Source organism: Gorilla gorilla, chromosome 19 (genome assembly GCF_029281585.2).
Source record: "Gorilla gorilla gorilla isolate KB3781 chromosome 19, NHGRI_mGorGor1-v2.1_pri, whole genome shotgun sequence".
NCBI classification, from domain to species: Eukaryota; Metazoa; Chordata; class Mammalia; order Primates; family Hominidae; genus Gorilla; species Gorilla gorilla.
In genome coordinates, this window is record NC_073243.2 from 81,143,558 (window position 1) to 81,167,875 (window position 24,318).

The window sequence follows — 24,318 nt, forward strand, 5'->3', positions numbered from 1 at the left end:
TCAAAGAATGTGTAGAAGGGACACATATATGTGATCTAGGCTCTCTGCCTTCAGGGAGAAACTGGTATTTGAGGACTTTGTTTTGTGTAGTTTTTAGTTTTTTATCCTTCTGTTCAGATAAATATATGTCCCCTTGTCTGACAAATAATCAAATATGTCTCAAAAATTAGACCTTTGGGGGAAAGAAAAAGATAAGGCATGAGGCATAGCTCCTTTACAAAACCACCTGGCAAGGATTTCAAAGCTTCACACCCTTTTTTTTTTTCTGGTAAATTAACAAGTTTGCTGTGGCATTGCAACAGAAGGTAGGACTTAGGCAGGAGGGAAGGGATGTCCAAGGCAGATCTTGCAGACACACTACCATGTATGCTCTATTATTCCTTTCTCTCACCAAGGGAAGAAAATTTTAGCTAAAAGCCATGTCACTCTTATGTATGGAGAAATGGATTCTAAAGTGAAGAAGAGCATAGCACTCCTTTCTTCATACAAGACGCGTGTAAGAGGGAAGTGTACAAACAGGCTGTGGAGTGTCGGGCTACTGGTGAATCTCCGCTCCACCACTTACAAGCACTGCAACATTGGACAGTTTAATAAACCTCCCTGTGTGCCAGCTTTCTTATCCATACAACGGTGATAATAATAGTCAGTGCATTTTCTGAACCATATAATAGGGGTAATGGTTTGTGAGGATTCTGTGATATAAACTAGTTAAAGCACTTAACAGAATGCCTGGTAATTAATAAGAACTCCATAAAATTTTTCCAAAAATAGTGAGCAAATGTAGGGGTCAGAGATTAAGCAAAACTGAGGGTAGAAATTGTGATTACTTAAAATAACAATGTGGAGTTATTTTAAAGGCAGGAATCCTTCGGATGGTGTGAATAGTCACCGAAAAGCAGAAAAGGCCGCAGAAGCTTGACCATTATCTTCCAAAAAGAAGCCATCAATTTTTGAAAATTTGGCTTAAAAAATATCCATGGCTTATATATGATGAGCTATTAAATCTTATGTTCTGCGCCTTGTTTCATAAGCATGGAGTGAAGTCAGGGGGAAGTCAAGTGAATTTTTTTTATGGTACTGACAACTTTAGGACTGAATTTCTCAGTGCACATCATCTCAGCGAGGCTCAAGCCAAGGCCTCATTAATGGAAGCAACAAGTAGCTCTCCAGTGAACAGAGCCACCACCAAACTAATGATGAGGACCATGAGCAAAGTAACCCTCGGGAGAGTAGAGAACTTATTCAGATCATGCCATGCTATTGCCAAGACCGGACGTCCCCTCAAAGATTTTATTTGGATGTGCAAATTAGATTATATGAAAGGTGTTGATATTGGCCCAGTATTCAGAACTAAAAAATCAGCAAGAATGTTTACATACTTTATTGCTGAAGTAGAACGAAAAAATCTAAGAGAGAAACTAGAAAAAAGTAAATTTTTCTCTGTCATCAGTGATGGAATCATAGACAGTTTAATCAAAGAAGCCGAACTTGTCTATGTGCAGTTTGCACATGCAGGAAAGGTGCACTGTCAAATTGTTGGGGTACAGACAGTAGAAAGAAATGATCCTCTGGCAATAAAAAATGCCATTGAGAAAACTCTAGAGATAAATCTTCAACTTAGACTGTCGAGCCAAGACTGGGCAAAGAAGCTGGTTGGTTTTGGAAGTGATGGTACCCATAGCATAGAGGGAGAGAACAACGAGGTGCCCTGCTACTAAGAGAAATACAACCATGTGTACAAACTGTATATTGCTTTGCACATCACCTTGAACTATCTTACAAAGCGGTGTTCCAGAACATTCCTCTGTACAATGATGTCAAAGACCTCCTTCACAGCATTTATCACTTTTATCACAATTCTTCTCTTCATAAGAGTGCTCTGAGAACTGCCTTCAAAGGCCTTCACCTTCGACCTGTGATGCTTTCTCAAATAGGAGACAGGAAGTGGCTTCATGGATTACAGGCAGCCCTCCAGAACTTTCTCAAGGGATATCCTGCAATTGTTCGGCAACTGCACTCAGTAAGTAATTTTGAAATATCGTATTATTTTACTTTTTCAGAATCACAGAAAATACTTTCCTTGAGCTCCTTGGAATAATAATTTTGGGAAAGATAACCACTATGTTGTTCCCAACCTGTGTTACAGGCAGGCAGAGGCAAAAGTGACACCAGTCAAAAGAAACCCAAAGAACTTCTGGAGTCCCTTCTCCAAGCTGACATTGTTAAATTTGCCCACTTCTTGTTGGATGTCATGAATGTCCTTAGCATTCTGTCCTGTGTCAATAAGAATAGAAATTCCTCAATTGCTGACATATTTGCCACTTTAGAGTCAACGCTGGAAATGCTCCAAATGTATCAAACAAGGTGAGAGGTTGGGATGATCTGAGGTCTGTCAAACTAGACAGTTTGACTTGCGAAATTATCTGCCAGATGTTTCTTCATTTAATTTGTTAGTTGTTATTTGGGTGATTTCTTTTCTCCCCAGACTAGGGCCAAAAGAACGCATGGTGGATTCAGCCACACACTTTCATGGTAACTGCCTCAGAGGGAAAGAAAACATTTGTGCTGTGAGAAACATTGTTTTAACACATCTTATCAAGAGACTTCAAGGCTGTTTCAGAGATGCCAGCCAAAATGTGGTGAGGGCTACTGTGATTGGAAGTTTTAAATTGTGGCCCACAAAGATAAATCAAGGTAATCTATATGTGCTGACTTTGAACCTATTATTTTCCCATGGTCTGTGTGTTTCTTTTATATATGTGACTATTTTTGGCATCTTGATTATAGAATTTGGAGAAAAAGAGGTATCCATCCTGACTGCACATTATGAACCAGTATTAGAAGCTGCCAATGTGAAACTTAGTGAAGTGGATACTGAATGGAGCATGTTGAAATTAGAGATTTATGCCAGGTAAGCAAGAAAGCAAGCTGAGGAAAGTGGCGGATATTTATAAATGTTTGGGTAAAACTTGGGAGTCTCAATCTTTTACATTTCTTCTCCTCCCTCCTAGATTTCAGAACATTCCAAAATTGACCTGGGATTTTGTGAATTCCATTTACTTACACAAGTATCCAAATATCCTGACACTAGTCGACCTAGTGTTGACCCTTCCTGCAAGTTCAGCTGAAGCAGAACGTGGCTTTAGTCAGATGAAATGGACCAAGTCACATATGCATGCAAAAATCAAGGCTGAAATTATGACGGATGTCCTAATTATTCAGTTGAATTCTCCAGACATTAATAATTTTGACCCTAGGAAAGCTATCCGTTTATGGAATGCAAGAACACCATCTTCAACTGGTGACACAAGATCTAATTCAGATTGCTCATCAAACTCAGAAAATGAAAGTGATTAGCAATATGCAAATGTTGACATTTTTGTTGCTTAGCAATGTAGCTCTTTTGCATAGTAAAAAATAAAATAAAATAAATGGTTTCCAGAAGCCTGAAATTTAAAAGTAAAACAGTAACTTCTCTTCACATCAAACAAAAGGCATTTGGCTTCTTCCAAACATACAGAGTAAAAAGCCCAAGATTGTTTCTTCTATAGCTTTCTAACTTCACTTATGTATTCATGTGTTCTTTCACACTCTTTTGGTGGAGCTGTATGCTGCTACACAATGGTGTTATTTTGATGTCATTTTTTTTAGTTATTCCTAAGGGTGACCAGACTATGATTACGGTCTGAGTTCCCTTAGGCCTGGCATACAATTCATTATTTTTCCTCGATAATTCTAAGTGATAGTTGCATTAGGTAATTAACTTAGAGTCAAATTGAAAGAGAGCTTCTCTTTTCATCTGTGAACAAAATTTATAAGTTTATATAATTATGTTATTGCAACCATATCACTACATGCTTTGGCTATTTAAGTAACAAAGGCAAATATTAAAACAGTTTTCACATTTCATGCTAAATCCTCAGGTAAACAATTCTTATGTAAACTGTAAGTACTGTCTTATAACACTTTGTTTTGCATCATATCCATTAGAGATTGTGGAAATGTATTGCAGATTACAAGAATTTTAAAATACTTTGAGCCTCTTCACGGTTTCAATAGATTCTATTTATGGCTGTAGCTTGAAGAACATGACTGATTTATGTCTGACTTAGCTAAAAACCCACATAGGATCTTATAAACCTCCGTTCACTGAAAATTCTGCTATCTGGGAAAATGTTCTCATGTCTATAAAACTGGATACTCGGGTTTGATGAAAAAGGATACAGAATGTATTTCTGAACAGCCTGCTGGATGGCCAATTATATCAAAGAAGAAAGGTTTCACTCTTGCTACCCAGAAAATTACCTTCCAGATCTCAAAATTGTGTATCTGATTCGAAGCACTGAGATTTTAGAAGGATTATTGCATTTCCCTGGAGGTTAGAGGAAATGATAAAGTTCATGTGGACTTTTAGAAATGCTAAAAACTTAGATGTAAAAAGAAAACCTTGGGATAGTGTGTCTATGTTTCATTCTTTTTATTCCTAAAACAAACAATAGCTATGTACTCTGGACCTGAAAGATCCCTGGATACACATTAGGAGTCTCTCCTTGTTCTAGAAGGTACCTCTTTGTGTTGGTTAGCCAGACATTTTTTTTTTTAAAGCAGATTCATTTATTTTGTTTTCTTATTTATTTCTTAATGCGTGTGCATGCAATTTGAAGTGAAAAACAAGGTAGACATCTCTTTTAAATTGAGTTAAGTAGGTTAGTTCATAAGAGCAAAGATTTTAAAAGGTTAGTAGTCTTTCATGAAATACTTAAGAATACTGAGCCAATTAGGTGACTAAATTAGCACTTTCAATCCAGTAATTTAACAATTCAAATTTCTCTAGATTTACAAAAGCAAATATGGTCTGATCCAAAGGGCAAGATGTGGATAAATGTATTACCTTGATTGTAGTGGTGATCTGCCTGCATTTGGAACACTTTTATCTAATATTTGCCAAAATATTTTACTCCTGGGCCCTACAGCATGTAGGAAACCTTTTTTTTTTTTCATTTTTTTTATTTTTATTTATTTTTATTATACTTTAAGTTTTAGGGTACATGTGCACATTGTGCAGGTTAGTTACATATGTATACATGTGCCATGCTGGTGCACTGCACCCACTAACTCGTCATCTAGCATTAGGTATATCTCCCAGTGCTATCCCTCCCCCCTCCCCCCACCCCACCACAGTCCCCAGAGTGTGATATTCCCCTTCCTGTGTCCATGTGATCTCATTGTTCAATTCCCACCTATGAGTGAGAATATGCGGTGTTTGGTTTTTTGTTCTTGCAATAGTTTACTGAGAATGATGGTTTCCAATTTCATCCATGTCCCTACAAAGGACATGAACTCATCATTTTTTATGGCTGCATAGTATTCCATGGTGTATATGTGCCACATTTTCTTAATCCAGTCTATCACTGATGGACATTTGGGTTGGTTCCAAGTCTTTGCTATTGTGAATAGTGCCGCAATAAACATATGTGTGCATGTGTCTTTATAGCAGCATGATTTATAGTCCTTTGGGTATATACCCAGTAATGGGATGGCTGGGTCAAATGGTATTTCTAGTTCTAGATCCCTGAGGAATCGCCACACTGACTTCCACAATGGTTGAACTAGTTTACAGTCCCACCAACAGAGTAAAAGTGTTCCTATTTCTCCACATCCTCTCCAGCACCTGTTGTTTCCTGACTTTTTAATGATTGCCATTCTAACTGGTGTGAGATGATATCTCATAGTGGTTTTGATTTGCATTTCTCTGATGGCCAGTGATGATGAGCATTTTTTCATGTGTTTTTTGGCTGCATATATGTCTTCTTTTGAGAAGTGTCTGTTCATGTCCTTCGCCCACTTTTTGATGGGGTTGTTTGTTTTTTTCTTGTAAATTTGTTTGAGTTCATTGTAGATTCTGGATATTAGCCCTTTGTCAGATGAGTAGGTTGCGAAAATTTTCTCCCATTTTGTAGGTTGCCTGTTCACTCTGATGGTAGTTTCTTTTGCTGTGCAGAAGCTCTTTAGTTTAATTAGATCCCATTTGTCCATTTTGGCTTTTGTTGCCATTGCTTTTGGTGTTTTGGACATGAAGTCCTTGCCCACGCCTATGTCCTGAATGGTAATGCCTAGGTTTTCTTCTAGGGTTTTTATGGTTTTAGGTCTAACATTTAAATCTTTAATCCATCTTGAGTTGATTTTTGTATAAGGTGTAAGGAAGGGATCCAGTTTCAGCTTTCTACATATGGCTAGCCAGTTTTCCCAGCCCCATTTATTAAATAGGGAATCCTTTCCCCATTGCTTGTTTTTCTCAGGTTTGTCAAAGATCAGATAGTTGTAGGTATGCGGCGTTATTTCTGAGGGCTCTGTTCTGTTCCATTGATCTATATCTCTGTTTTGGTACCAGTACCATGCTGTTTTGGTTACTGTAGCCTTGTAGTATAGTTTGAAGTCAGGTAGTGTGATGCCTCCAGCTTTGTTCTTTTGGCTTAGGATTGACTTGGCAATGCGGGCTCTTTTTTGGTTCCATATGAACTTTAAAGTAGTTTAAAATCATATATATATTTTAAAAATTCAGCCTATTCTGAGTGAAAAGTCAAAGAAGACTCTAAACTAAAAAGTATACAGTTTTATAATTTTTCTCAATCTGGATTTAATTATTACTAAGCCAAAAAAGGCATTTTGACTTAGTTGAGAAACAATAATGAGAGAGCATCAGGAAATTATAATTTTTATATTTCCAAAATGTCTTCTGTTTCTTTAAAACTTACGATTTTATATAATATGAATAAAGAGAGTTTTCAAATACTCATTGCTTCTATTTTAGCAAAAGAAGAGAAAAACCATCACCTAAACCAAGTGACAAAATATTTTTCATTGTATTATAGGCATAATAGGAAATAAAGCATTTACTGACATTCTGATCGATTTGGTGACCCTGAACCTTGGCACAAACAACTTTCCTAGTAGTTGGATGCACCTTACCCAACCTGAAGTAAGCTTCTATGTTGTTTGAGTTGTAAAGCTTTAAGCATTCTTATTTGATCAATGCATCAATAGTTCTAAAATAACGAGTACTTGCATAGTGTCTGACATTTAGTAGGCAATCAATGAAATGTGAGTGAATGAAAAATGAATGAACTTCCAATTAAAACATATAATATGCATATGCTCAATATTTGAAGAATAAGTGATGATCTGTCAGTGAAATATTATAGAGACTGTGATGTTCAACCAGTGAGTTTCTATCTAAAATTACCAAATGGAATGATCCTAACTAGTAATAGTAGATAATTCTGGTTGTTCTTGCTTTTCATCATAACATTTTCCTTAAGAATGTTCAGAAAACAAAATGCTTAAAGAGCATTCTCCCATGGGCCACAAAGCCCTTGCACAGGCACAGCTATAATTTTTGTCTCTCCTCTGTTGGAAAGGTACAAAGTTAATTGGAGTGATGTGTGTAATTGATGGTATAATGGTAAGCAAAAATCACAAATGTCAAGGAAGCAAAAAATGAAACACTTTCTAGGTGCTCTCTGGTGTGGATTGGTTGGTAGAATAAAGGAAACAAAAGTCAGAACTGATTCTATGTGCCAGTGAAAAGTCCTACTTCTTTCATGGGAAACTCTCACTATGAAAATATGAGCAAGTAGAGCATCAAGATAGATTCATGTAGATATTCCAAAGATATTTCCTGTTTTCTTCTAGTTACAGGAATTAACATCTTTATTAACAGTCAACTCCGAGTTCGTGGACTGGCGGAAGTTTCTGTTAGTAACCTCAATGCCTTGGCCCATTCCCTTGGAGGAGGAGCTCCTTGAGACCCTTCAGAAGTTCAAGGCTGTGGATAAGGAGCAGTTGGGCACCATCACTTTCGAGCAGTATATGCAGGTTGTTACCAGCACCTGATGGCATTGATAACACCAGAACACTTGTGACCTAAGAAGTGAATTACTCACTGATGTTACATTGACAGGTCTCAGGCCAGTGCATTGCTTCTCAGCTCCCCATGTCTAGGCACCCAGAGGCAGCACAGGCAGTGTCAAAGCCCCAGCCAGAAGCCTGGCTTCCATCCCCAGGGAAAAGATCTGAAAAAGTCAGAACTTCCAGGAGAACAAAGGGTTCTGAAAGCAGTTACATAAACTTTATTGTTCTTCTCCTGAGTTCCTAACCAGTGGTTCTTATCCTTGGCTGTACATTAGAATCATCTGCAAAGCTTTTAATAGGTCCAATGTCCAATACTCTAAGCTCCCGGCGTAGAAAGAACAGTGATTAAAACACACACACACACACACATACACACACAGGGAAAGGAGCAGGTTTTTTTCTTTGGGGTGAGAGGGTGATGAATGATGAGATTATTTTTGAGAAGTTGAGTTTGAAATATCTGTGGGAAATGAAGAGAGAAATGTCCAATCTAATATGGCCCATACAGAAGGGATCACGAGTCAATATCATGTAAGTGGTTATTGAATTTATGAATGTATGAGATCACTCAAGGAAAATAATGGATAACCCAGTAGGGTATGTAATAGTTGGCCACTGGACGTGGCAGGTGGCATGTAACCGGTAACCTGTGCTAGAGAAATTTTGGTCGAATAATAAGTATAGAAGTTAGATGGCAGATGGTTGAGGAAATGAATGGGTCTTTAGGAAGTGAGAACAAGAAAAGTCAACTGATTTTTGAGAAGTTTGAGTAAGACAAGAGTAAAAACAAAATTTCATAACTGAGAGGGGCCTGAATTACTTACTTGATTAATGTCATTATATTGCTCACACCATTTCACATTGCTGGTAGACATGAAATAGGGAGACTTTCAGAAGGAGCTAACTTTGAAACAGAGTGATACTTTCCAGGTGCCGGCATCTCACATGAATTTCACCAATCATACCCCTTCCTGCTTCCTTTTTCTTCCTTAATTCATGGCCTCTTTTTTTGAGAGAGCTCTGAGGTTTCCAGGCTCATAGAGTTGAGCTAGAAGGAAAAACACAAACTATGACAAGGCTCTTTCAGGGCTGATCAAGACAGGTGTTCAGTTATTTGAGCTCTGCTACATTTATTTTCCAAGTAGATTTACAATTTGTTAAGGTGGTTTTGTTTGAAAACAAAAGCAGCAGAGCAAAACTTACTCTGTTTCCATAGCTGTCTTAAGATTTTTAAAAGTGCGCACTCATGAAATTACTGACCTTCGCTTTTATTGTATGTGGCAATTAACATAGGATATCAATTTGAACGTCCTTTTGCACCAACATGAGAAGAACAAAGGGTGTTGGCAATTTTCACCAAAGTGCTGAGCTAAAACCAGAAAACTATTTTACCAAAGGTGTGAGTTTCTTAGAGAAAGTTGGATGCTGTGTTTAAGAGAAACTCAGCAATACTTCTTTGAACACTACCTGTGTTTTAGGAACAGTTGTTTTCTGAGCTCTGCCTTCTCCCCTTCCGCCCTCAGGTCCCCCTCCTCTGAAACCCCCATTTGGAAAGGCCGACTTGACCAGCCTGCATGCCTTTCACAGATTGTCAGCACTTGCCAGCTCATTGCCCCTCCCCCCTCAATGTTGTTTCAGTGGAAAAATCAAAATAACTTTAGGTCAAAATTTTATAAGATTTGTCAAAAACGCCCCATTAGGACAGTAAAGTAGTATGCTTGCATTGCGGAAATGAAGTTCTAATTGGTGTCAGTTATACACTGAGACAGAGGGACGTCATGAACAAGAGTTCACTGAGATCTTGAGTCAGTCATTCAGTTACTTAACAAAGAGTTTTCTAAAACTAGCAATGTACACCAGCACCATGCAAGTCTCCACAAACAGATAGGACATGAACAGGACATAAGGAATATGAGCTATTTTTAATGGGGGCACAGACTCCTCCAAAATATGACTAATGCAAGATTAATACAGGGTAGCAGCCTCCAAGCATCATCACACGATCCAATCGTTAAAAATAGCCAGCACTCCTAACCTGTGGATACTTATTTATCAATTATATACATATACTACAGCACTAATACATTATGAACATAATCAAAGATGTAAAAATAAAAATTACATAAGAATGAGATAAAAAGAAATGTAAATGGAAGTAAGTTCTAGTATTTTCTCCTACACCCCTGTGGTTTCTGCATCCTACTTGGGAGACAACTGCTCTAGAGACAAGATTGGCTCAGTCTCTGTGGCTTTTAGAGGAACATCTCAGCAAAATACATACTTTAATAATTTTCATTTTTATTTTTTATGTAGGCTGGTCTGTGGTTTACAGGAGATGAAGATATAAAAATTCCAGGAAATCCTCTTGAACCCCTTCCATTTAATAGGCAGGAGCATCTTATAGAGGTAATGACTGAGATCTTTAAAACATGTGGCATTATAGCACTAATCATTTTCTTTGTGTTTTCTTCCACTTGTGTAACTTGGCTGTGGACTGCACCCCTGCCCCTCAATTCCTCTGCTGTCTCTCCAAAGTGCAGACTTAGTTAGCTCACTAAGGAGGCAGTGTAGAGAAGCTCTGGGGAGGAGGCAGGGGCCAGAATCTCAGAGCCTTACTGTTAACTCTCTATGTGATCCTGGACAATTCCATCCTCTCGGAATTCATCTTCTTCATCTGTCAAATTAGCTAAGTTTTAACACATTTGTCTCTAAGCTTCCTTCCAATTCTAAAAGCTTAGGATAAAATTTGTCATTTTACCAATGTCCATTTCTCTTTGATTTTGACTAATACAGCAAGGGTTTGCCTACAGCATTGCCCATAGCCCATCAGAGCTTGCTGCTCTCACTATTATTATTATACTCAATAATAGCATCTTATGAGCCTCTATTTCTGAGGCCACAATAAAAAGCCAGACCTTAAAAATCTCAGTGCGGCCGGGTGCGGTGGCTCACGCCTGTAATCCCAGCACTTTGGGAGGCCGAGGCGGGTGGATCACAAGGTCAGTCAGGAGATCGAGACCATCCTGGCTAACACGGTGAAACTCCGTCTTTACTAAAAATACAAAAAAATTAGCCGGGTGCAGTGGCGGGCGCCTGTAGTCCCAGCTACTCAGGAGGCTGAGGCAGGAGAATGGCGTGAACCCGGGAGACGGAGCTTGCAGTGAGCCGAGATAGTGCCACTGCAGTCAGGCCTGGGCGAAAGAGCGAGACTCTGTCTCAAAAAAAAAAAAAATCTCAATGCTACTCTGACCTCAGTAAGACATGAAAAAAACTGAATGGTAGATTTAGACATCACAGTGAACTCTGTATAATGTATAGATTGTTCAATTTCTAGCCAGCCATTAGTTCCAAATTGCAGTACAAAATTGAGCAAGATTCCAGTTACAGCCTTAAATGGAGCAATTTCCTTCAACTGGATGCATATTTTTTGAGCACGTCTGCCAGATGCTAGCAGGAGAGCAGGTAAGAGAAAGGGTCAGAGAGTTACCCAAAAGTCCAAGACATAAGGTTGGCAGTTGCAGGGGCAGTATTTTGTGTGTTGTTTTTAATGTGAAACTGGGGGACTGAAAACCAATTATCCTGGAGCGTTTTGGAATGGTCTGTATGTGCTTTTATGAACAAATCTGCCATCAACATAAACAGGTTCTTCATTAGTTGGAAGCAACTGGCAGTTTGAATATTATGCCGAGTGAAAAGTACTTTCATTTTCAGCCAGAAGTTTTTAGAAATGTCAATCAAAGGCAGAATCTTTGAGCTGCTCACTTGGCAGCAATACAGAAAAGGACCTTTTAGTACTTTTGGAGCAGGTGGCTCCCACCTGCTGCTGGAAGATTACAGGGAGGAAAGGAACAAAGTCAGCAGCAGAGGCAGGACTGTGGAGACTGAGCAAAACGTGTTGTTATGGAACAAAGATGGCTGACGGGTGTGTGTGTGTGTGTGTGTGTGTGTGTGTGTGTGTGTGTGTGTGATGTCCATATGACAGAAAAGGTGAAAGAAGTGGTGTTTTCCAACCTCCCCATGGGTGTCTCTGAGACTCAATGCTCAGAAGTTACATAAATCTCAATGTTCTTACACTGGGATAAAAGCACAGATTTCACTGTTTGCAAGCTGTGAGGTATCCATGGCATTACCCAACCTCTCTGCGCCTTGCTTTCTTATCCCTCTCTGGTGGGGCTGTTGTGCAGAGGGAGTTCCTGTGTGTGGTACTCTTGGAACAGCGATTGGCACATAATAAGTCCTATGTGTCAGTCAACAAGCAAAACAGGTTAACTATACATGGTTAAACAGTGGTTAATGGTTAACCTGCTAAAGAAAGGTGGGCAAAGATAAAACGTCAAACAACAAAAGATGTTTGTTTACTTATTTGGCTGTGATTAGAATAAGAAATACCAAATCGGAGAGAAATGGACACATTAGAAATCCTGGAGGCCAGAAGCCCTGGCTCTGCTCCCAGTGCTGCCAGGACTTGCTGTGGAAACTTGCACAGATCTGCACCTCCAGGTCTTCCGTAACCTCTTGCCATTTCAGTCAATGGCAACCCTATCCTTCCAGTTGCTCAGGTCAAAAACCCAGGAGTCATCCCCAGTTCCTCTCTTCTCTCAAACTCCACATCCAATACCTTAGGAAATCCTGAGAGTTCTATCTTCAAAACGCGTAAATCCCGAACGAGACCACTTCTTCCCAGCCCTATTGCCATCACCTGGAACAAGCCACAGTCAGTTTCACGTAGATGACTGCAACGGCCTCATGATAGGTCTCCCTGATTATGCTTTGTCTTCACCCAGCTTGCAGATCAAATCACAGCATCCCCTGCTCAAAACTTCCGTGGCTCTGTGTTTTACTCAGAGGAAAGGCCCAAATCCTTACATGTCCAACCAGGCCTTGTGTATTCTGATCCTGTTGCCTCTTTCATTTCACCTCCTGCCATGCTCCCTTTGCCAATTCTGCTCAGCCACACTGACCTGCTCATTGTTGATCAACAAACATGCAAGGCCTGCTCCCACCTTGGGAGTTCAGCCTCAGCAGCCCCTTTGTCTGTCATGCTCTTCCCCTGGATGTCTTCCCCAGCTAACTCCCTGCCCTCCTCCACGTCATTGGTCAAACTTCATCTCAATCTTGCTGTCTAGCCCCTCTCCACTCTTCACTCTCAATTCCCCTTTCCTTGACCTGCTCTTTTTTCTGTGTTTTCATAATCACTACATAGTTTACTTATTTTATTTATTCTTTTATCTTCTTTTTTTTTCAGGCTGGAGTGCAGTGGCACGATCTCAGCTCACTGCAACCTCCACCTCCCGGGTTCAAGCAATTCTCCTGCCTCAGCCTCTCGAGCAGCTGGGATTACAGGCGCCCGCCACCAGACCCGGCTAATTTTTGTACTTTTAGTAGAGATGGGGTTTTGCTATGTTGGCCAGAGTGGTCTCCAGCTCTGTTGGAGTTGGAGTGATCTGCCCATCTTGGCCACCCAAAGTGCTGGGATTACAGACATGAGCCACCACGCCTGGCCTCTCTCATTTCTTTGAGACATTATTTAAATTTTTATTGGATTTTCCAAATATCAGAAATTATTTTCCCACCTGTTATCTTCATTTATGCCTAGTTAAACCTGTTCATAGTTGTAAGGGTTTTTGGTAACAAATAACATAGAGGAAATACCCTCTGACTCTAGGAACTTGCTTCTCAAAGTATGAGCCAGAACCAGCAACATTAAAAGTACCTGGAACCTTGCTAGACATGCAGAACCTTAGAAGGTCCAGCACCATATACTTAACCAGAATTCACATTTTAAAAAGGTTCTCCAGGTCATAAATATACATTTGAGAAAAGCTAGAAGGTAGCAGTCTCCCCAGACAGGGCTGCTTATGTGCCTGGGTGTGGCCTATGTGTTCCAGGGCTTGGGCCTCTGCTTTGGAGGGCCCCAGAGGATATTTGACTCCCAGGCACTAACTCCTCATGCTGCCAAATGCACAAGACCCTGTGTCAATGTCAGCTCAGGCATTCAGAGTGAGAAAATTGCTGATTTGATATTTGGTGTTTAGTATACTCTCTGCCTGGATGTGAAGTCAACTAGGGTCAGTAGCTTGAGTATGAAGTCCAGAGCAGGTGAACCAGTTTAAAGACTTTTTAATGGCTAGAATCCCAGTGGCTTTAGGCATCATTTTCTTTCCCTCCTTTCACTCCCCACAGAGACCGATGGACCAGAAGCCTCATATTTAGGACCAGGGCCTAGTTTGTCCGGAGAATGCTGAGGACAGATAGATGGGTCCTTGTGCTTGTGGCTCTCTTTTCCTATTTAATGTGCAGTCCCCCACTACCCTTAATTAGTACAGTATTTCCTAAATATGTTAGTAGCATTAATTAGCACAATATTTCTTTTACAATATTTCAGGGCCCCACTTTTACTGCTTTTTTTCTTAACATTATTCAGTTCATACCATTCATTATATGTTAGCTTTACTAATTCAATCCTCGGAAGGCAACCTTATTCCAAAGCTCCTGGGGGGATTCTTCATTGCCATGACTAACTACTGACTATGACAGTGCACCCATTTTATCTTTGGAATTCTTTTTGTGTGCAGTTTTTCTTTAGGCTATTTGCTGACTATGAGAAGGATCCACCCCAGCTTGACTACACACAGATGCTGCTTTACTTTGCTTGCCACCCAGACACCGTGGAAGGAGTCTACAGGGCCCTCAGTGTGGCTGTTGGAACTCATGTCTTCCAACAAGTCAAAGCTTCCATTCCAAGTGCAGAAAAGGTAATTGCATTCCAGAAATAGACTAACTATAGAGTCTAGAGGGGATGCCTGAAGATCCTAAACTGACAACAAGGACTCTATTCTTTTCATCTCCGTATTTTCCTAGGTGTGTAATATGATGCTTTACACATACTAGGTCTTCAACAAAGCCTTACTCAATTGGATTAAGACCTGGGGACCCAATTGCCATCAAACATTTTTGTAGTAAAATCAAGATTTATTCAAAGTGTCTTGGTGGAATCAAACTTTACTCTGTAAAGGATGGCCTTTATTTGGCATGAGTGCTGATCCTGATAAATGAAACAGAAATGGGTATCAACCCAATCCATTTGGGATTCTGTATGGAAACTGTAGATGAAACAGGTTCAGGTCTACATGCACACCACATATATGTGGCTTGGTAGTGTTTCAGACCAAAGCCCGGCCACTGGAAACCTGCATTTCATATCACCTGTGGCCAAGGACAAAGAAGCTTAATATCTGATTAAGATGCCACCTCACCTTCACCTTGAGATCTCTCAGGCATTGGCATTCCCTGGCTTTTGGGATGGGATAGTCTCCAACAGGGTGCTAGGTAACGTGCTTCCTAGGTGCCCGTTTGTTCTTGGCTTGGCTTTTGGTTCTGTTGTTTGGGGGCTGGAGCAGTGGCTCCATCTGATGGGATGCTTGGTTCTGTTTTTCCTTTGTAGAAACAGAGGGGAAAAGATTGCTGCCCAGTCGAGACTCCGCAGATGTTCCAGACACACTTCCACCCTTTTCACACATACTTGTTAAAGTAGAATAGTCTGAAAGGAATGGGAGGTTCCTGTAACTGCATTCATGGGAGGGAAGAGATAAACGCTTAATTGCCACCCTCAAGTTTGGCCCTGAGCGTGTGGACAGAAAGATCTCCTTCACATTCCACTAGAGCCAGAGTGAGGCCAGATACATATCTAATGAGCTAACAACTCTTCAAACCAGTGTGCTGTAAAAACTGGTTCAACACACAGTGGCAGAAAGTTCAGCCTGGAGTGTGTATTTCCATTCAAGAATTCTGCCTTCTTTGACAGTAGAAGCCCAGTTTAAGAGTTTCCCAAATAAGGGGCTGGGTGTGGTGGCTCCCACCTGTAATCCCAGCACTTTTGGAGGCCAACGCGGGTGGCTCACCTGAGGTCAGGAGTTCTAGACCAGCCTGACCAATATGGTGAAACCCCATCTCTACTGAAAATAAAATTAGTTGGGTGTGGTGGTGTGTGCCTGTAGTCCCAGCTACTCAGGAGACTGAGACTGGAGAATTACTTGAACCTGGGAGGCAGAGGTTGCAGTGAGCCAAGATCGCACCACTGCTCTCCAGCCTCGGTGACAAAGCAAGACTCCATATCAAAAAAAAAAAAAAAAAAAATTCCCAAATAAGTGAGGACGTAGGTATGATGTGCATTCACGGGCACTGCATTTGCCACTTTCCCAGGGATGTTTCTGTATCTCCCTGTAGATGGGAGTTCCCTAAACTAACTCTGGATCTATGATCTAAGCCCAGATCACAGCATGCTGTGAGGTCTCATTAATGTCTGTCTTCCCTCACCTCAAATGATGTCAGACCCGCTGCTATATGTTCCCATGGTGCACCCTGCTTCCCCTACAAGATACTCCTCACCTGGCAATGACTTCCTTGAGATCTGCTTTTCTCTAGACTCTAAGCACCCTGTGGACCAGGAATTTGGTGGGGAGGAGGCATCTGTTTTGTTCTGCATCCCTGAAGTTGAGGCAAGGCCTGGTACAGAGCTCAGTAAACATTGCATTCATTAATAGATAAATTAATTAGTTCATTCACTTTGTAAATTATGCTTTTTGCATGGTCCCGTGAGGAACACAAAAGAAGCCAAACTTGCTCTCCTGAAGGGACTCTTAATTGGCCTCATTCATACAGAAAAGAATGAATGATGCCCCAAACAGGGAGGGAGCATGGAATAAAAGGCAGAGTAACGTGAGGCCTTGCCAGCCAGAAGAGGTGTGGATGCCCTCTCCTTTCCTGCCTCTCTGTCTTTACTCTTATTACTCTCTCCACCTGGCATACTCTTCATCTCATCTCAAAGGATCCGAGGCCTCCCCATTATCCAAGGCCTACAACAATGCCACATCTTTCACGAAGCATCCCCTGACAACACTGAGCACTCTCGCAGCAAGGCCCAGGTTATAACCAGAACTTCCCTGGCAGGGCAGAGCACATTCACACACACACACATTCACTGCTTCCACAAACATTTATTGAGCACCTATGTGTGCTGGGGACCACTCTTGATTCAGGGGTATGGCAGTGAACAAAAATTATTCCAGGCAGGAGGAAGACAGGCAATAAACAAATAAGCAAAACAGAGACTACATCGAATGGTGATAAATTCTATGGAAAAAAAAAAGAATGCAGGGGGAAAATACAGGCATTGGAAGAGGGGTTGCAATGTTCATTAGGGTGGCCAGAAAAGCCCTCTCTGTGAAGAGACATATAAACAGAGGCCCAGAGAAGGTGAGGGGGAGAGCCTTGCAGGTCCCTGGGGCATGAGCACTTGAAGTGAGGACAACAGTGAGTGCAAAAGCAGCCATGACTGGTGTGCTCTGAGAACTAGGGCTAGCCAGCAGAGCTGCTGGAGAGGACCAGGCTGAAGGAGAGTAACCGGGAAGGGAAGTGAGAGGGAGAGGACCCTGAGGGCCACTGCAGGGACCTTAGCTTTAATTCTATGCAGGATGAGAAGTCATTGGAAGGGTGCAGTCACCTGGCTTCACTAAGTCAGGATCTCTGTGTTGAGGAGAGACTATAGAGGGCAAAGGAGGGAAGTAAGGAGACCTAGGCCTTCAGGCAGGGGACCACTTATCTATTTATTTCTACTGCTAAATGGTTCCTGCCTTGAGTTTGGGACACCTTGTTACCTATCTTCACGGCCTCTGAAGTAGCTGCCACATAGCTAGTGCTCGATTAGTATTTGTGAACATGGACAGGAAAGAAGTGAAGAAGGAAGAGAGGGACAGTGAAATGAATGGAGTTTAGTCTCCATGGTAGAGAGGAGGAAAGCAGACATTCCAGGCAGGCAGAGGCAACAGCGGAGGCCAGGAGGCTGAGATGAGCAGGAAAGGCCAGGAGAAAGGAAGCCTGTGCTAGAGCTGTTGCCATAGCAACAGACAGCTGTCTCCCGAGGCTGGCAGCCAGGCTAGCTAGCACAGGAAGACACTTAATGCCTTCCATCCCTGAGTGCTGCATTCACCGTATGCTAGTGTTCCTACCCGGGAAGCAGCTCTCCTTGAGTGCTGCTCTCAAGAGCTCCTTTAAAATCCAAGGACACTGTGGAGGAACAACCAAGAACACTGTGCTGCAGAGATTAAGCTAGTGGGTGGGAGGTAGAGCCAGGGATGGAACACAGGGCTCTCTCTCACACACAGGCCTGTTCCTGACTTGGAGTGAACCCTAGGAGCACTTGGAACACAGAAGCCACTCACCTCCTTCATTCTCACTCACTCCTCATCCCACTGTCTCCAACTGTGGCACTCCATTTCTGTGCCATTTCCAATGTGTTCCAGTTTCCTGGGCAACCCTGTGCCAGGAAGCCATAATGCTCAGAAATAACACCTCCAGCAGATTCATATTCACTCCCAAGCCATTCAATCAGATCTCTGCTTTTGCTTTCCCCACAAACAACTGGAAATCTCCCCAGCATTTCATTCTTTACTCTATTTCTGCTATTCATGCTGATTTTATTCAATGCGGCTCAGGCCTTCTGTTTAAAGCCACAGCTTCTTGGGTAATTTAAAAGAAACTTAAAAGCGAGGCATTCATCAGTAATGCCCTAGTCTAGGTGGATCTTTAAATAAATGACATTTGGGAAAATGGTTCGTTCTGCCATCTGTATGGCGTGGGGTTAGTAAATTGTGAACTTGAATCTCTCACATTGCAAAAGTCTTGTAAAAACATCTTGGCAAGGAGCGTTTGAGGCCCTGGGGTAGAAAACACATACATTTCTATGCTCTTCTGCTCTTTGAGGCTTTGCCCACATTAATCCAAGACCAGACCTCTGTGCTGCCATCTGAGATGTGGGACTGAGCTGATTGAATGATAGAAATGCATGGTCAGGAAGACACACAGGTAGCACTCTGGGGACACATTTGTTGGGAGTCCTGAGAGTTAGCCAAGTGTGACATAGTGCCTGACAGCACCACAATCTGTTCCCCTGCTTAGATAATATTGTGACTTTTGTAGAGCTTTGATACCACTGATAATTGCTCATTCAAAAGTACTGGCTTTTCTCCAAATTGGCCTCACTGGTTTTGTTCCTGTACCCACATTCAACATCACCGGCTTTCAGAGACTCTGTTGGAGAGAACCACCTCCTCTTGAACACGTTTCCCTCTCTGCAGGACCATGCCAACTTCTTCAGTTCAATCTCAGTCTCTCTCCCTTCCTTCACCTCCCACTGAGCCACTAAGCCTATTCTATACCAACCCCTAGAGAGCAAAAATAGCAAACATGTAAAAAGCGTCCTCTGACACTAATAAGTTAAGGATTATTCGCTCTGATATTTCAAATGTTTACATTGCTACCTCTTAAATTTTTAAAAAAATAATTTATTCCATTATGCTTACATCAGGCCTTTGGAAAGTAAGTTTCTCCCCCTAATTATGGAAATAGTTACAGAGAGCCCAGGTTCCTTCTTTGCTTAATTTTGGTATCATCTGCTCATCTAAGCAGCTAGTTGTTTGCTTGCCTACAGGTTCTATGTTTATCTTGGGTACACAGAACCTATGCTACACTCTGAATAGAAATTTATTCATCCTGGACTCACTCAGAAAGATGTTTTCCATCACAACTATGTTCATTTCACTACACTAACTGTTTCATTGCCCTGGAAAATTATTGATGGGTAGCCAATGCAATAATCCCCAAGATTCCTGGGTGGAAATACTAAAGCTGATTTTACATTTCTGCCATGTAGCATTTCCAAATGTTTAAAGTGGACAAAAGCCTGGAGGAAAATTATATAAATATGTATATTTGATTCCAAAATCTTCACCTGTTAGAGCCTTCCCTCTGTCTTTTTTTCTCTCTTTCTTTTTTCAAGCTTAAATTCCCAACTTCACAATGGATATAGAGACCCAGCTAAGGCAAAGTGACCATACAGAGCTATAGCAAATGTAACCTGCCTTCATTACACTGCCCACTGTCCCTCCAAATTCCTTATAGGGACATATGACCACCAGAGGCTTAATTTTATGCTGCATCATAATCCTTTTATACATGAGATTTACATGACTATTTAGAAAGAAGTTGCACAATCTATAGACTTGATACTTGTACTGAATTGAATATTTACAGCATTGGCACCCTCCTAAATTAGCATTTTTTTTCTTCGTTGGAATAAAGGAGATCAGATCTCAGATGTTCTGTGACATCTGGCCAGCCAAAAGTGCCAAAATGCTCCTTTCTTTCTTGGCAAATTATCAAATATTGAAACATACATACATACACACATGTATGCAGACACATATACACACAAATTTACTATAGAGAATGTAAGAAGCACAAAGCAAAGGAAATTGTCTGTTCCGCTATCCAGAAGTCACCACTGTTAACGTTTTAATGTGTCTGCTTTCCATTTTCATCAATAGAATAGATATATAAGCAAACTATCCTACTGCATGTATTACTTTGTTTTCTGCTTGCTTTTTGCACTTATTCTATCATGAGTGTTTTCTTGTGTTATTAAGAATTCTGCGAAACCATCATTTTTCATGGCAATGTAATATTACATTGCAGAAATAGAGTTTATTTTACCACTCCCCTATTTTTTGGAATCTTAGGTTTTCTATTTTTGCTGTAACACTGAATGAACAGCCATATACAAAAGTATTTGGGCAAATGAATATTTCTTCAGGATCAATTCCTAGTTCTGTAACTACTGGGTCAATGGTAGGATACATAAGAAGAATATATACATTCAGGCTTTTGATACATAAGAAATCAAAACAATTTACTCTTCACTGTACTCATGAGTGCCTGAGTTCATGGCTTTTGGCCAAATTTCAAAGAGCAGCAGTAAAAATCCCAACCTGATTTTGTATACTGGATTTGTTTTTTATTTTGCCTTCTGAGTGTTTAGTTGGGATATCCTCCAGTGTCCAAAGAAATGTTTCTGAAGCTCTTAGAATCTGTCAAGCTACAGCAATTGACTTGCCTTAGCCTCTCAATTGCATTCAATTTCAAAAGCAAATCTTGTTTAAAATCTATATACATGTATATATCTATATCTATATACAGGGGTACAAGTACCTGGCAGGGTAGTCAGCCCAAGAATGTATGAAGATGTGTAGGACACACCCCACACTATGCAAGCTTCTATACACTACAAGTGAAACTGGTCTTGAATTTTGATTCAAGATTTGTGATTTTCAAGGCAGCTAGTGTATTCCCCTCTAGACTGGTTAGCTAGTTTGTGGTAGGCTCTGTCATTCATGAAAAGTGTGTGATTATGAAATTGGTATATTCTAAAAGTCTCCATTGGTGGAAAAAACTTCAGTTTAACTTCACGTTCTCTTCATTTAACTTTGCAGACCTCCTCAACTGATGCAAGTCCAGCTGAGGAATTTCCTGAACCTGAGGAAAATGCTGCAAGAGAAGAAAGGAAATTAAAAGACGACAGGGAGAAAAGGGAACAGAAGGATGAAGAAATCCCTGAAAATGCAAACAATGAAAAGATGTCCATGGAAACACTACTCAAAGTGTTCAAAGGGGGAAGTGAAGCACAGGACTCTAACAGATTTGCCAGCCACCTAAAGATAGAGAACATTTATGCAGAGGTTGGTTAAATTATTTTGTAAGAAGTTGTCCTCAATTCTGAGCATATTTTTATGGAATTGCTCTCAAAATATGTCATTGTATAGAAATTATACAGAATCTCTTTAGTAAATACAACCATTTTTTTGACATCTACTGGATTGTGAGGTTGATTAACTTCATTTTTTTCTTCTTTAAAGGGCTTCATAAAAACATTTCAAGACCTAGGTGCCAAAAACCTGGAGCCAATTGAAGCCGCTGTTCTCTTGAAGCATCCTTTTATTCAAGACCTGATTTCAAATTATTCAGACTATAAGTTTCCTGTGAGTATTACCCCAAAGTGCTCTAATTTGGTTGGGCTCCGGTTCAGGGCATGCTAGGATGTTTCTAAATGTGAGCTGGCATGGAAGAGAAAGAAGCTGGACTCTGCCAGGCCAGGCCAGAATCTGGAGAAGCTAAGCTGGCAATCACATCAGACCAGAAAGGTCAGCCTGAAATACCCAAAGGGCAGCAAGCTCAGGCACAGTTGATAGGTGGTAGTTAAAGCTGGGTGGGTGACAGTGTTAGGACTGTCATTGTTGCCATGTAATGACCCTAGCCTGTAATTGAAGAGTTTGGAGAATAAGATTCCTCCTGCCAAAGAGAACTAACCAAGACCATGATCTCCAGCCAAGTGCTGACATATTCATTGTACTCTAATCACGCAAGGTACACATCATCTATGTAGTGGAAATGATAGTGTGTGCAAAAGGTTGGGCACCACTTCCATCAGGAAAACAATGTGCAAGATGGAGAAACTAAGGACAAACCCCAGAGAAACTGGACAAACCCAGCAGAAGAAAGGAAGAACTGCAACTCAGAAATCACATAACCACCAAGCAGGTCTGGACCACACATGCCAAATGTGCATCCACTATGGCGAGTCCCAGGCCTTTAACAGCAGGGACTAAGGAAGGCAGAGGCTGACACCAACCCCCTTTCATACTGTAGCATTACATCCCTCTCAGATACCAGTTTAACATGAAGTGTCCTTGTTTGACTCCTGTGAGTTTTGTATTGAACTACAAAGGGTTTGCTGAGTTGAAAATAAAAGCACTTTCACTTTGGTAAAATGTAGATTGTGTATCTTGACTTCTCAATGATAACAAGTTACATTTTGCAGTTTCCTTCCTATACCCACAAATGAAACTATTCAGACTTAAATATCTTCTTGTGTGCCTAAATGTTTTTGTTCTAAATTGCTGATCCTTTTAAATATTAAATTATTAATTAATATTAAAATTAATTTTATTGCCTGTATTAGTATAACTGAAGTTGATTTTTTTTTATTATACTTCAAGTTCTAGGGTACATGTGCACAATGTGCAGGTTTGTTACATATGTATACATGTGCCATGTTGGTGTGCTGTACCCATTAACTCGTCATTTACATTAGATATATCTCCTAATGCTATCCCTCTCCCCTCCCCCCACCCCATGACAGGCCCCAGTGTGTGATGTTCCCCTTCCTGTGCCCAAGGGTTCTCATTGTTCAATTCCCACCTATGAGTGAGAACGTGCGGTGTTTGGTTTTCTGTCCTTGCGATAGTTTGCTGAGAATGATGGTTTCCAGCTTCATCCATGTCCCTATGAAGGACTTGAACTCATCCTTTTATATGGCTGCATAGTATTCCATGGTGTATATGTGCCACATTTTCTTAATCCAGTGTATATATCATAGATGGACATTTGGGTTGGTTCCAAGTCTTTGCTATTGGGTTTTACATAGATAGATAGATAGATAGATAGATAGATAGATAGATAGATAGATAGATAGATAGATCGATAGATAGATAACAAGCTAGCAGCACAAAGCCTATGCAGTAGTGAAATATGATTACAGCATTTAAGGACACAGGCTCTGGAATCAGGTCATGGGACTGAATCTCAGGTCTACCCTTCAGTAACTCCCTGACCTTAACTTTCTCTTAATCCTGGCTTTCTCGTCTGTTAAATGGGGATGAGACATTCATATTCAAAGGCTGGTGGTGAGGATTAAGTGAGGTCATGCATGTAAAGCACTTGGCATGCTATCTGACACAGGGGAAGTGCTACAGAAATGATGGCTGTTAGGGGTACTATTCAATACTGATCACCTACTACTGAGACCCGTAGTATAAGCTTCCACAGGAGAGAGAAAATTGAGTACACAATTTGGTCACTGCTCTAAAAAAATTTAACTCCTTTTTGCAAGATAATTTTTACATGCAGGAATTGCAAGAAAGTGATACAAGTTAAATCAACCAAGTGCAAAATTATAGGAATTCAATACGTGACATTTTTGTGCTGGAAGTGTGGAGGGAGTCTGCCCAAGAAGGAATAAGCTAGGTGTTGAAAGATGGCCAGGGTTTCGGAAAGTGGAGAGAGGGAAAGGGACGTCGACATGGATTTTGCTGTTGGGGTAGGGAGGCAGCAGAGTCCTGGGTGAAGGCAAGGTCTGGGGAAGGCATGGAAGAAGGACTGCAGGAGCCCCACCCCATGAATAGCCTGGGAAAGGTATAAAATGATCCCATTAAATTGGTCAGATCAGGCCAGATTGCGAAGAACCCAGATGTCACAAAGGGAAATGTGGATTCCATTTGAAAAGCAAGAGAGAATGAACAGGCTGCTGAGCAGAGCATGATATGACATTAATTTCTTCATCCCTAAGCATTCCTTGGGGGTATTGTGCCATGATGTCATCCTGCACAACGTGGGTTCCATAGGCCCATCTCTCTAGACTGCATTTTAGCTTACATTCCCTGCTCCACATATCAGGGAACAGCTCTCTTGCACTGAACCAATAAAATAATTTGCAAAATCCTTTGGGATTATGTAAAC

The 24,318-nt window shown here is 40.9% G+C and overlaps 2 protein-coding genes across 3 annotated transcripts in view; both read left to right on the forward strand.

The window, feature by feature from the left end:
• The window catches only part of SPEF2 (sperm flagellar 2), a 194,774-nt gene that overhangs the window by 165,760 nt on the left and 4,696 nt on the right, over positions 1–24,318 (forward strand). For both annotated transcript variants that reach the window (XM_055367707.2, XM_055367708.2), the window contains exons 31-36: positions 6,873–6,979; positions 7,693–7,875; positions 10,225–10,317; positions 14,487–14,666; positions 21,237–21,482; positions 21,660–21,782. In XM_055367707.2, the coding sequence (XP_055223682.2) occupies positions 6,873–6,979; positions 7,693–7,875; positions 10,225–10,317; positions 14,487–14,666; positions 21,237–21,482; positions 21,660–21,782 (932 nt within the window). The remainder of the gene's footprint in view (positions 1–6,872; positions 6,980–7,692; positions 7,876–10,224; positions 10,318–14,486; positions 14,667–21,236; positions 21,483–21,659; positions 21,783–24,318) is intronic.
• On the forward strand, positions 1,447–3,412 carry LOC129528089 (zinc finger protein 862-like). The gene is made up of 5 exons (XM_055367709.2): positions 1,447–2,020; positions 2,147–2,364; positions 2,486–2,694; positions 2,788–2,911; positions 3,012–3,412. Exons 1-5 carry the CDS (start codon positions 1,919–1,921, stop codon positions 3,355–3,357), a joined length of 999 nt encoding a protein of 332 aa, XP_055223684.2. The 5' UTR covers positions 1,447–1,918; the 3' UTR covers positions 3,358–3,412.

What these genes read in the sequence shown, in the direction of transcription:
- LOC129528089 (XM_055367709.2), top strand. Translation starts at nt 1,919, where the DNA reads ATGCTTTCTCAAATAGGAGACAGGAAGTGGCTTCATGGATTACAGGCA. An exon ending in CTCCAAATGTATCAAACAAG is followed by an intron (nt 2,365 to 2,485) that starts GTGAGAGGTTGG and finishes TTTTCTCCCCAG; the next exon opens with ACTAGGGCCAAAAGAACGCA. An exon ending in GCCCACAAAGATAAATCAAG is followed by an intron (nt 2,695 to 2,787) that starts GTAATCTATATG and finishes TCTTGATTATAG; the next exon opens with AATTTGGAGAAAAAGAGGTA.